The 14137-nt window shown below is 34.5% G+C and overlaps 1 protein-coding gene across 1 annotated transcript; it reads left to right on the top strand.

Moving 5' to 3' along the window:
• Window positions 1–1325: 1325 nt before the first annotated feature.
• LOC129873494 (hydroxyproline O-galactosyltransferase GALT2) lies at window positions 1326–10338 on the top strand. Its single transcript, XM_055948602.1, has 7 exons — window positions 1326–2710; window positions 6131–6363; window positions 6836–7126; window positions 9079–9207; window positions 9303–9476; window positions 9585–9692; window positions 9788–10338. Exons 1-7 carry the CDS (start codon window positions 1858–1860, stop codon window positions 9989–9991), a joined length of 1992 nt encoding a protein of 663 aa, XP_055804577.1. The 5' UTR covers window positions 1326–1857; the 3' UTR covers window positions 9992–10338.
• Window positions 10339–14137: the final 3799 nt, after the last annotated feature.

The raw sequence follows: 14137 nt of genomic DNA, 5'->3' as shown, positions 1-14137 counted from the left end.
TCAACACATTCAAGAAACATGTGACCTTTCTTTGACAAAAGACGCTGCAACAATATTGTATGAAGACAATGCTGCATGTATAGCTCAATTGAATGGAGGATACATCAAAGGAGACAGAACAAAACATATTTCACCAAAATTCTTTTTCACTCATGATCTTCAAAAGAAGGGTGAAATAGATGTCCAACAAATTCGTTCAAGCGACAATTTAGCAGATATGTTTACCAAAACATTGTCAACTTCAACCTTTGAGAAAATAAGATATAAAATTGGAATGCGTCATCTTCGAGATGTTAAGTGATGTTTTCATCAGGGGGAGCAAAATACACGCTGTACTCTTTTTTCCTTAGCCAAGGCTTTATCCCACCGGATTTTCCTGGTAAGGTTTTTAATGAGGCAACACTCAAGACGTATTACCAGATGTGTGTACTCTTTTTCCTTCACTAGGCTTTTTTCCACTAGGTTTTTCCTAGTAAAGTTTTAACGAGGCACAACATCCATGGATGTTCAGAACAACATATGTATATTATTTCTTGTAAAAAATATTTTGAGACACATTACACGTGGACATCCAAAGGGGAGTATTAGGAAGAAGTGGATGTTCCACTATTTTTTCTTCCACTTATTTTTCCCTTTTCTTCCCACCCTCCATTGTCCCCCAATATTTTTCCCCTTTTCATTCCCTATAAATTGGCTTGTATTACAATGTAAGTATAAAAAGAGATACAAGAAATATAGCAAACTCTTTCTCCTTCTATTAATCTTTCTTTTACTATTTCTTTCTCTTATTACGTTGCTAAGTTAATTTCTTTTATAACAATAGGTAAATTATCGATTTATTCAACTTATCTATAATAAGTTTTGTTAGTTGTAGATACTATTTTTCATGTTAAACAAATAAGTCCCAAATAATCTTTCACTTGTTATATTTTTATTAGTAAAATATCAAAAGTGCATTTGAATAACGGAAAATAAAATAACTATGCCTTTCATTTAAATTAAGTCCTGAATCTATTCATGTCATTACTAAAATAGCTCAAATATTATTTTTCACATTGCACTTATCTAGGGTTAATTTGATGTAAAACGAAATTAGATTATATTAATTTGATATTTAAAAAAAAATATACTTTCCTATGATATAATAAAATAATACATTTTAAAAAGTTAGTTAAATTCATATTTATTTGACTTTCAATAAAAAAAATTATAATAACTAAAAAAATATATAATAACTTATTTCATTAGTAAAGTAATTTCCTATTTTATCACAAAATGATAATAATCTGAGTGTTTAATCGTAACCAATAACGTTTGGGTCCGTAGTGGATCGTCACTAATGGAATGAAGAATTTTGGGCAATTTAGCCTAAGGTTTTAAAGGACAAAATTACCATCCCATTTTCCCCGTATATTTTGGGGAAGATTTGTTCTTTCTCAACACAAGACTTGTTTCTTCTCTTTGTTAACAATCAATCAACTGCTTATTTCATCGTGTACGAAAATCTACGTTACTAGGGTTTTTCTCCAGGATAGATTGATTTCTTCCAGTTTTTGCCCTGGCATTTATAGGGCATTCTACAGCTTTGGCTTTCTGGACATAATTCTCGAGTCAATTTCTTCAAGATTTCCATGGGATATGGTGCAATGCTGGGCAATTGAGGTCAGGTAACTTGTTTGATCAATCATTAGCTAGGTGGGTTTCGGCTCTCAGTATCGCATTTATGATTTGTTGTTGTTTCCACATTTGAGAGCTCGGTGTTTCTGACATTTGGTCTTAGATTTTATTGGTGTTGTGGTTACGAGAGATGAAGTGGTAGGGGCTTTAGGGGTTATTTATTAGTTAGGTATATATATAATGATGAAGAGGTTGAAAAATGAGGCTTCCAGTGTGAGGAGGTTTAAATTGTCTTATGTTTTGCTCGGTTTAGCTGCATTTTACTTGGTCCTCATCTGTGTGAAGTTTCCGGAGTTCCTTGAGAGCGCGACAGTTTTGAGTGGTGATGATGCTGATGTAGCTTTAGATGTGGAGAATGATAGAGGAGAATCCACTACTGGATTTCATAATAGTGTATGGGAATATGTTCAAGTGAAATCACGAGAAGAGGATAATAAAGATGAAGCTTCTCCCCATAAAAATCCTCCCAAGCTTCACTATGGTCGAATTACTGCAGCTATTCTGAAGCGACGGAGTATGGAGCGGAATCTTTCTATTTTGGATAGAATGGCAGATGAAGCTTGGACTCTAGGCGCGAAAGCTTGGGAAGAATTGGATAAATATGAGGAGAAGGGAATTGAGATGAATTCCATACTTGAGGGAAAGCCTGAATCATGTCCTTCATGGGTTTCTAGTAGTGGAGCACAAATTGCTAAAACAGATCATATGATCTTCCTACCATGTGGACTTGCAGCAGGTTCTTCTATAACACTTATTGGTACTCCTCATTATGCCCATCATGAGTATGTACCACAGCTTGCCAAAACAAGGGCTAGTGATGCATTAGTTTTGGTTTCCCAATTTATGATTGAATTACAAGGTTTAAAATCTGTGGTTGGTGAGGATCCACCAAAGATTTTGCATCTGAATCCTAGAATAAGAGGAGATTGGAGCCGGCGACCAGTGATTGAGCACAATACTTGCTATAGAATGCAATGGGGAACAGCTCACAGGTGTGATGGTTTGCCTTCCAAGTATGATGATGACATGCTTGGTAAGACACTTTCCTGACATTTTCTTGTCCGATTTTTGTCTCTCTGTTTTATCAGCTATTCCTTTGTGGGCGAGGGGGGACGGGATTGAAACAACAAAGGGAGATGATATTTTTGAAAATGAAGAGAATTCTAGGATATATAGGTGAAAGTTCTTTGACAACCAATGTGCTTGAAGTTGGCTTAAAAGATTAGACACAACTATCTGGAAAGTGATATTGTCACTTTGTTTTTTTCTTTGTTGAATCTGAGAATAAGTAGAAATGATTGAGCCTCAACTGTGCTGGAGCTAATACTGTACTCCTATTGGCATTAGGGAGATTTTCTGTGAGTTAAATAACAATATATCTCCATCTCTTGGCATGGTCTATGAGGTATGCATTTAAAAGAGGTTTGAGGTCATTCTAAAAAAAAAAAAAAAGAAATTTGAGGTTTATTACTGCCACATAGCTTCACCCAGTCTTAACTTTTCCTTTTATGTAAAGTTAATCTATTTCAAAGGAGTAGCAAATCAAAGATACAGAGAAGGACTGGCTTGAATTGCAACTCCATTTTGATAACTTAATATGCCATAGATAGGTGATATTAATATAAACAAAGAATCAGAAGCAAGCACATCAAATCTCTTGAAAACTGAACAACTTAAAGAAGAAGACACAAAGAAAATATGGTGGACTGATGAATCCTATCACAAATCAATATAGGAAACAATGATCCTTGATAGATTCAATTAATGGCTAAGAATTAACAAAGGAAATCTAACTTGAAACACCCATTCACCAAGCAATCTAATCAAAGGTTATTGAACCAAATATAAAAGTAGAATCTGATTAAACTTATCAGACCAAGAAAATAAAGTAATGTCAAACATAGAGAGTTATCTACTTCAATGGCAGCCATTTGTGCACCTCAAGAACATAGTGCTACATCCTCCCACACAAGCACAATGCTCTTCAAAATATCATCAGTCTCTATTTCTTTTTTGGTGAAGTAGTATTAAAAATGGTATCAAGAAGATGTATGTGACTTATAGCTTATCATCAGTCTCTATATCTGACATACCTATGTGCTACTTATAGCGTAGGTCCCTAAGATATGCAAGCCCATTTAAGGTATACATGGAATTATCCTTAAATAAGAAGGATAAAGAATTTGAAGGACTAGGGCGTGTGCGGTTGCACAAACTAGTTGTCCAGTCACACACCAGGGTAAATCTGATCTAGTGGATTTCCAGATTGGGACTTAGGTGTGTGTGGCTGGTAATAGAATGTGTAGTCTCACAACCTTTACAAATTTTCCATCTAGTATTGGTCAGAATGTGTCCCATCACAGCCATGTCATGCGATTACACTTCCTCCTGAAATGATGTCACCCTTCAATTCTACTAAAGTAGGCCCTTGATCTTCAGTTAGGATTTCGCATATCTTCTAATGTTCTGTAGGTACAATATCTGTTGCGAACCCCATAGCCATGAGTTAAAGAAGCCACATCATGCTATCACTTGCTCCCTCTTAAAAGAAGATTCGTCCTCAAATCTTGTCCCACAAACCCCCCAAAAAATTGAGAAGTAGATAGCACAAACATGATGCATGTCACCAATTTGGCAAGGTCAACACAAGATAGTGTCCATGCATCCATCTAACCTATTTGGTTCTCTTGTTCACAAACACTCCTTTGGCATACATGGACGAGATGTCATCGTAGAAGAAAATATATGGACCAATGTTGCAACAAAACACAAAATTCATTTACTTAAACAAACAAACATGATGCTTTGGATATTAGCACCCTACTCCTAATCTTTGGTGGCTCTAAGTGTGTTGTGTTTTGGGAGAAGATGGGGAAACCAGTGAGAACATTTTATAAGTTTTGTGGCTGGTTTCATGTGGCATCCATGGTGGAGTTGCGGTGGTACATGATGGAAGTATGGTGAAGAGAGGAAGTTGAAAGGGTGGTTTAAGGAGGACAAGAGTGGTGCAAAGGTGGTTCTCTTGTGGATCTGTGTGTGTGTTGTCCCAAAAATGGCGAATGCTCCTTTTTGAATGCTGAATGGAGAATTGAAGAAGTGTGGGGAAAAGGGTGAAAATGTGGGATCCACATAATTTTAAAAAATAAAAAAGAACCAAAACACAGAACGTAAAGGTTCACGCACTCAAATTTGGGTGAAATACAAACATTTTGCCATGCCAGCTTCGGGTGTGCACGCGCAACATGTCAAGTTGATCATTTGGTAAGTTCAAGTACCAAACTGCAATTGGAGCCAAGTTTAGGTGTCTATGTATTTTTCCTTAAAAATAACCCTACCATTCAAATCATACCACTCAAAATAAGGATCAAAGTTCACTTCCTTGAGAGTTCTCTTGGGTTAAACGTGTTATTTTTTTTTAGAAAGGTAACATATTTGTATATTGATGTATAGACTACTCAAAATCTGTAGTCATCCATAATTACTTAGGAAATTAACAAAATACAAATTCCTGTGTCTTCTCACAAGGAATCTGAAACATCAAAAGTTGATTCATGACCTTCTAAGCATACTATTCACACCAAAAATGAATAAGGACTAAACACTTCATTTTTGTCTTCTGGATGTGACAAACTTTATCTTCAAAGCATCTTTAGTTTCTCCCTTCCCAAATTGTCTATCATGCAAGCTGGGAAAACCCTCATCTCTCTTTCTAGATTGAGTTAATACCTTCTCTGTTCCAGCATGCTAGAACATCCACTATGTTCCTTGGCATACTCCACATCCCTTAGGTTGATGAATATCCTCCATAGTTGTATAGTCAATTTACAGCGCTAAAAGATATGACTGATAGAAGTGTCATTAGGGTCAACAAGACTACAAAAGGAGTAATGTAAAGGTGGTGATGGGATAAATATAGTAATTAGATACAACACTTTGATCCTCCTTCTAAAACAATGGATTATCCTACACTTTAAAGCTCTTGTCAATAGATGGATGATGTTGATTGGAATCAACTCCATTTTCCTCAAGGAATTCATCTTCATCACCTAGCAACAAAGTAGAACAAAAACTACAACACGAAAGAGTGAGTTGGTTAGTGTATAAACAATGACTCTTTTCAGTCACACACACTGTTTTCATATTTCACTCTCCTATTCTTTTAGTTGTTGTCACTCTCATTTTGAAGCCCTTGTGATAGTCTTCTCTCTATTTATCTCTTCCTCTCCTTCTTCCATCTTAGACTTATCACTTAGCTCTTGTCAAATTTGTTTTTCATTTATATCTTAACTGGATGGTTTTCACTTTATTATATGTGTAACGCTTGTAGAATGATGATAAACCTCTTTTACTTCGTTTTCCTACTTATGCCGAACAAGTTTTAGTTGTGGGATTCTTGATTAATAGTTTTATGTCAATCAAATACCATAAAATATTGAATTTACTTTCATGGCAGTTGATGGATTCTTAAGATGTGAGAAGTGGATGCGGAATGACATTGTTGATACTCGGGAGTCTAAAAGATTCTCATGGTTTGATCGATTCATTGGACGTGCAAAGAAGCCAGAGGTGACATGGCCTTTCCCATTTGTGGAGGGTAGGATGTTTGTTCTAACTATTCGTGCTGGTATTGATGGCTACCATATCAATGTAGGCGGCCGGCATGTGACTTCATTTCCATATCGAACTGTAAGCTACTTGTTCTCTTCCAAACAATTTTGAAGGTTTTCTCTGTAGACATGTAAGTGTTCTGCTTTTTTCCACGACCGAGCAAGTTACTATTGAAGGAGAGCGTTTTGAAGATGTTCTTCATGGAATTGACTTTAGAGTAAGAACATTTTAGACTGCTGCACCAGTCATGATCACCATTCAACCACTGGAATACATTTTTTCTCCTTAAAAAAGTCACATCGGAAATCAAGCTACTATTCAGATCTTTTGCCCATACAAATATTACCATACAAATAATGAATGGATGACACAAATATTATCGTAGTTTTTGATCCCTTTTCTGAATCCTTTCACCAATTTCACGAATTTGTAATTGTTGCAATTAATATAGTCACCAGATTTTCCAGAATTAATGTTTCAGTTTCCTCACGTATGTTATTACTTATTACCATACTAGTAAGCCATAATCAGATGTTCCCTATTCTCTCAGGGCTTCACACTGGAAGATGCCACAGGGTTGGCAATCAGAGGTGATGTAGATATACATTCGGTTTATGCAACATCTCTTCCAACCTCTCATCCAAGTTTTTCTCCCCAAAGAGTGCTGGACTTCTCAGAGAAGTGGAAATCTCTTCCTTTACCCCAGAATCGCATTCAACTTTTCATTGGGGTGCTTTCTGCCACCAATCACTTTGCTGAGCGTATGGCAATCAGGAAAACATGGATGCGGGCTTCAGCAATCAAGTCCTCAGACATAGCAGTCCGCTTCTTTGTTGCTTTGGTAAGTCGCGCCCCTCACCCAAATACTTCTTGAAGAGCAAAGATAGATGTGGCTCAATTGCATGTTAAGTTTGTGCATCCAAATAAATTTGCACCTTAAATGCAGTCATATTCCTTGTAATTACAACATTTCAAACTCCAATGAGCTTTAACTCCAACATGAGGTGATTGAGGAGATTGTCAAATGATAGGTTATGGAATAAGCTGTTTCTTTGAACTGTTTCATTAATGCATTTGATTTTTTGTTCTTTATCAAAAAGTTTGAAATTATCATAGCCAAGATATATAGTAAATGCATACACATACATACATTGTGTATGTATATACATCATGTGGCTGTTGAATCCACAGCTTCCATACTGATAAGGGAAAAAATAGAACAACAATACACTACTCTTAATGCGACCTTGGAGAAGGGTGGCTGGGTGCTTTAAATAAGCATATGAAACTCGATGACAAGGGTCAATTCATAAATTATTAACGAAAAGTATGATAATGGATAATAGATGAAAAACATAGCAATGCTGGTATCACTTTTGCCTTGGACGTGGGAAATGTCCAATTTAAAGCCTTATGTTGTCAAATAGCCTAGGGATAGGTCAATATAAGTTGAGTAATATAGAGGTGGTGGCTATGGGTATACCATCTGCTTGTTATTATATCGACAGGAGGGCCAGTACTTCTAATCTCTTTCGTGACTCTTATTTTTTCTAAGATCTGCACGCTAATTTGTCTACGAGAAACACATGTTAATCCTGTTCTCATTTGTTTTGAAAGCCCATTTGTGGATAGTCAAAATAATTTTCCGGTTGGGGCAATAAACTCTCCTCTATGTTCCAGGTGAAGTTAAAGTTGTGATTTCCATCATTCAAAGGAAATTAGTTAAGAGTGTGCCCAGATCCTAAAAGAATTTGTACTTCACCAGTTCACCATATCAAAAGGAAATACCAAAACGAATTTGCTGTTTCTTTATGGGAACTTTCTGATTACATTTTCCTCTCTCTCTCTCTCTCCCCCTCTCTCCTCATTAACTTCTTTTGGAATATAGGGAGTTTCTCATCATCATGGAATAAAAACACTCTTGATGTTCCAAACAACTAGAAGCCCCCAAATTTCGAAACTAACAAAATTAATATGTTTGCAGACAGAAACCAAGAGGATGATCAATCGATTATGTATCTAGTGCCAATTTCTCCATTTCTAAAAATACAGTTAGGGAACTCTAAAATGTGGCGTCGTGTCAATAAAGAGCTTGACTGCACAATGTGGCTTTTCTGTGTCTGCTGTGTAAGAAGTATAAAAAAAAAATCCATTAAAATTACTACAAAATTTTATATTTTTCTAGTTGCATTTTGGTGGCTTATTACTAGTATATTTCAGTCTGCTCGGATCACTTTCACCCTTTTTCAGGTAGATCGAAGGACTAGTTATCTCAAGTTGTATTTAGCTTATTTTGTCATTAACTCTGGCACAACTACCGTATTCATTAGTAGCCAGATTATAGATGTCAATACAATCATCCCCTTTGTATTTACCTACTTGAAAGATCCTTCAATCTTCGTGGCTATCCCTGGAGCACACTGCATGCTTGTTACATTACATAGTTTCTCGTCTTTTGGGAGGTATTAACCTGCCCTACATGGTGTCACTTGGAAGTAGTATTGCCATTTCTATCCTAGGACTTCTGAGGCACATTCAATTGAATATTTCATACATAAATGTTGGTCAAGCAAAAATAGTGTTGCTTTCAGGTAAAGGAGAAAATCCACAAACAGGGAAAAGCTTGTGCTATTGTCTTCAGTACTTCTTTGTGTTTTTTTTGCAAACTCCTCTCTTTGGGTTTCCTTTCACCAACTTATTTATTTGTTGAACTTACGTTATCAACTCTGCGAATAGCCAGTTTGGAGGTTAATCTCAACAAATGTACTTATGTATTGACATTGAACTGTGTAGAATCCACGAAAGGAGTTGAATGCTATATTGAAGAAGGAAGCAGATTACTTTGGGGACATTGTGATTGTCCCCTTTATCGATAGATACGAGCTAGTGGTTCTTAAAACTATTTCCATCTGCGAATATGGGGTGAGTTCTGCACTTTGTTCCATCTTCCTCTTCTTTTCTGGATTGCTTAGTCGCGTCCTAATTTCTACCAACATGGCCCACAATATCTGTTGCAGGTTCAGAATGTGACAGCTGCATATATCATGAAATGTGACGATGATACTTTCATTAGGGTAGATGCAGTCCTGAGAGAAATTCAACGTGTTCCTCCTAGACGATCTCTTTACATGGGCAATCTTAATCTTTTGCATAGACCACTCCGAACAGGAAAATGGGCCGTATCGTTTGAGGTACATAGATTTATATGATAATAGAGTATATATTCAAAATTTATGGATACTGTTTGTTGATTTCGTATAGACACTAATTTAATTTGGAAATATCGACTTGTGAAACAGGAGTGGCCAGAAGATGTATATCCTCCTTATGCTAATGGACCAGGATATATAATTACAATTGATATTGCCAAACATATCATTTCCCAATATCGGAACCGAAGCTTACGGGTTTGTAACAGCTGATTTCTTTCGTTTTCTTCTTAATCATAAACATGTTTAAAATGTAGATTCTGAAATATGCATTCTCCCCATCAAATTGACAGATTTTCAAAATGGAGGATGTGAGCATGGGTATGTGGGTTGAGAATTACAACAGTTCCACTCCTGTACAGTACTCTCACAACTGGAAGTTCTGTCAATATGGATGTATGGAAGACTATTTCACAGCTCATTATCAGTCTCCACGACAGATGTTCTGTCTGTGGAACAATTTGCTCAAGGGTAAGGCTCATTGCTGCAATTTTTAGATTGATATAACCATTTCCACTGCTTGATTGGCACCCAACTCATCTCCTTCCCAACTGGAGATCTTACGCGAAGAAGTGAAGTTGTGTTGTTGTATCTGTTCAGATGGCTGTTTTAGTATAACAAATGATTTAACATCGAACATTGGTCATGGCCATGGATTTGTATACCTGTGTACTACTAGTCATTGTAAAGGATTCCATCCTCTGCCTTGTACCATGAGGTTTTATATCCAGCCGAGCCTCCCCACTATTAAAAATTTTGGGTTGGGGCCTTCACAAAATGTTTGTCCTTGACGCTCTATATGAAGCTTTTTCTCTGGCAATGCCAACGTTACTTTTTCTTGCTCCTTGAAATTTACATTTGATACTATTTCATTAACCTAGTACTAGTATTAGAATTTAAAATGACATCCTAAAAAAATGATTGGATATCGTCTGAATCTACCTGGTTCATTACTTTATTTGATTTGATGATGTACAAGCCTTTTCTTATCTTATCTACTATTTTGCTAAAAAAATGATTGCTCCAGATCTCATAGCACAGAAATGGTAGAAAGCAAACTAAAATAATATGCTTAGATTGAAAGTGCGTCAAAAGAGTATTCTTTATTATATTTTTTAAGTTAAAACACTAATTTTCTTATTCATTCGTAAGCAAAGCAAAAGAGTCATAAATGGAAAATTGTTCATTCCACAAAAATCTCATTTTGAAATACATGAATATCCTTTTAACCATTTTATGGTACACAAATGTGTTAAAGTCAATATTGAATATGTAAAAATGGACAAAGGGAGTACAATTATTGGTTCCTTCCATTTGAGAGGAGGACCTATACTTAAGGCCTAGAGACTAATTTAAATCGGTGGAAGTCAAAGCGGAACATGTCACTTGTGCTCGGATGGAAGAGTTGTGACTAGGAAAAAAAATTCAACCAATCAAATTGAAGTTGATATTATTTGATTAGCTGGAATACGTCATTTTTGTACAAGACATATTTTCATACACGTTTGATTGGACTAGACATATTATGTCACTTTTAATACGTGGCATGGTCTTATTGACCTTTTCACTTGGTGTGGGAAAATGGTCATTCATAGGTTAAGCAAATTGACAACGATCTGTCGGTTAGCTGGTGTTGGATTGAAGTCTCTTTCTCGCTCTGGTACATACCGACTAATACATTGTTTGCCACGTGATACTAAACTGCGCTTTTTGAATTACTATATATTAAATTTGATATAATCCGAATTCATTCTAAATCCTAACAACGTAACAAGTATAAACCCAAAAAAACACTTATTTTCTTCTTTTTTTTTGAAAAAACTAGTGTAGCTCACGTGTGTTGCACGTGTGTGTCACATCATATAAAAGATTTCACGCAAAATGAATTTAGTATATAATATTGCAAATGAAGAGTTGTGACTAGGACAAAAAAAATTCAACCAATCAAATTGAAGTTGATATTATTTGATTAACTAGAACACGTTATTTTTGCACGAGGCACATGTTCATACACGTTTGTTTTGACTAGACATATTATGTCACTTTCAACACGTCGCATGGTCTTATTGACCTTTTCACTTGACTAACACAATGTTTGCCACGTGATACCAAACCGCGCTTCTTGAGTTACTATATATTAAATTTGATATAATCTGAATTCATTCTAAACCCAATCAATGTAACAAGTATCAACCCAAAAAACACTATTTTAAAATTTTAAAAAACTAATGTAGTTTACGTGTGTTGCACGTGTGTCACATCATACAAAAGATGTCACGCAAAATGAATTTAGTATATAATATTGTAAGTGAAGAGTTGTGACTAGAACAAAAAAAACTCAACATATCAAAGTGAAGTTGATATTATTTGATTAGCTAGAACACGTCATTTTTGTACGAGACACATTTCATACACGTTTGATTCGACTAAACATATTATGTCACTTTCAACACGTGGCATGGTCTTATTGAGCTTTTCACTTGACTAACACATTGTTGCCACGTGATACCAAATCACGCTTCTTGAATTACTATATATTAAATTTGATATAATCTGAATTCATTCTAAACCCTAACAATGTAACAAATGTAAACCCAAAAAAATAATTGTTTTCTTTTTTAAAAAAACTAGTGTAATTTACGTGTGTGTCACATCAATATAAAAGATTTCACGCAAATTGAATTTAGTATATATTATTGCAAGTAAAGTTACAATGCATACAATTATATTAATTTAAACAAAAAATATGTGTTTTTCTAAATTTAGCAAATTTACACTAAACTGAATATAGTAATTGTAATTATTTATAAAAAAAACACAAATATCAATCTAATACATAGCTTTATCTCACAAAAAATTTCACCTCTGTGTTGATATTTATGATAAACAATATAAACTCTGACTTTTTTTATCACAATGATCAACTCCTCTTTATTCTAAGCTTTTTTGACTTTAAATTCTAAAGCAAAAAAGAACTAAAAAAAAAACAAAAAGAAGAGGCAAAGTAAGTATGTAAATTTATAACAAAAGAATCCTAAATTTAATAATCTAACTAAAACCAAAAATCCTAATTAAAGAAATATCTAAATAATCATAAACCTAATTGAATAAAACTAATTCTATATACATGACACTTTTGATTATCTCCAAAAAAAATAATTAAAAAAAAATCTAAATAAAGAAAACCTAAGAAATTTTAAAGTTCTGACTAAGACAAAAAAAATTGACCAATCAAATTAAAGTTAATGTTACTTGATTAGCTAGACACGTCATTTTTGCACGAGACACATTTTTATACTCATTTGATTTGATTAGACATATTATGTCACTTTTAACACATGGCATAATCTTATTGACCCTTTCATTTGACTAACACGTTGTTTGTCACGTGATACCAAACCGCGCCTCTTGAATTACTATATATTAAATTTGATATAATTCGAATTTATTCTAAACCCTAACAATGAAATAAGTATAAATCCAAAAAAATCGACCAATCAATTTAAAGTTGATGTTATTTGATTAGCTGGAACACACCATTTTTGTACGAGGTCATTTTCATATACGTTTGATTTGACTAGACATATTATGTCATTTTCAACACGTGGCATGGTTTATTGTTCCTTTCACTTGACTAACACGTTGTTTGCCACGTGATACCAAACCGCGCCTCTTGAATTACTATATATTAAATTTGATATAATCTGAATTTATTCTTAACCCTAACAATTGAAACAAGTATAAACCCAAAATAATCGACCAATCAAATTAAAGTTGATGTTGTTTTGATTAGCTGGAACACACTATTTTTGCATGAGGCACATTTTCATACACATTTGATTTGACTAGATATATTATGCCCTTTCAACTTGTGGCAGGTCTTATTGACCCTTTCACTTGACTAACACGTTGTTTGCCACATGATATCAAACCGCGTCTCTTGAATTACTATATATTAAATTTGATATAATTTGAATTTATTCTAAACCCTAACCATGAAACAAATATAAACTTAAAAAATTGACCAATCAAATTAAAGATGATGTATAACTGGAACACACCATTTTTCCACGAGGCACATTTTCATACACATTTAATTTGACTAGACATATTATGTCACTTTCAACATATGGCATGGTCTTGTTGACCTTTTCACTTGACTAACATGTTGTTTGCCACGTGATACCAAACCGCGCCTCTTCAATTACTATACATTAAATTTGATATAATCCGAATTTATTATAAACCCTAACAATGAAACAAAGTATAAACCCAAAAAAATCGACCAATCAAATTAAAATTGATGTTATTTGATTAGCTGGAACACACCATTTTTGCACAAGGCACATTTTTATACACGTTTTTTATTTGACTAGACATATTATGTCACTTTCAACATGTATAAGGTCTTATTGACCCTTTCACTTGACTAACACGTTGTTTGTCACATGATACCAAATTGTGCCTCTTGAATTACTATATATTAAATTTGATACAATTTATTCTAAACCCTAACAATGAAACATGTATAAACCCAAAAAATCGATCAATCAAATTAAAGTTGATGTTATTTGATTAGCTGGAATATGCCATTTTTGCACGAGGCACATTTTCATACACTTTTGATTTGACTAGACATATTA

Source organism: Solanum dulcamara, chromosome 11 (genome assembly GCF_947179165.1).
Source record: "Solanum dulcamara chromosome 11, daSolDulc1.2, whole genome shotgun sequence".
In the NCBI taxonomy this organism is placed as follows: domain Eukaryota; kingdom Viridiplantae; phylum Streptophyta; class Magnoliopsida; order Solanales; family Solanaceae; genus Solanum; species Solanum dulcamara.
The sequence above is the reverse complement of the archived record's forward strand: the minus strand, read 5'-3'. Positions and strand labels throughout refer to the sequence as shown.

What these genes read in the sequence shown, in the direction of transcription:
- LOC129873494 (XM_055948602.1), top strand. Translation starts at nt 1,858, where the DNA reads ATGATGAAGAGGTTGAAAAATGAGGCTTCCAGTGTGAGGAGGTTTAAA. An exon ending in CTTCATTTCCATATCGAACT is followed by an intron (nt 6,364 to 6,835) that starts GTAAGCTACTTG and finishes CTATTCTCTCAG; the next exon opens with GGCTTCACACTGGAAGATGC. An exon ending in TTTCCATCTGCGAATATGGG is followed by an intron (nt 9,208 to 9,302) that starts GTGAGTTCTGCA and finishes TATCTGTTGCAG; the next exon opens with GTTCAGAATGTGACAGCTGC.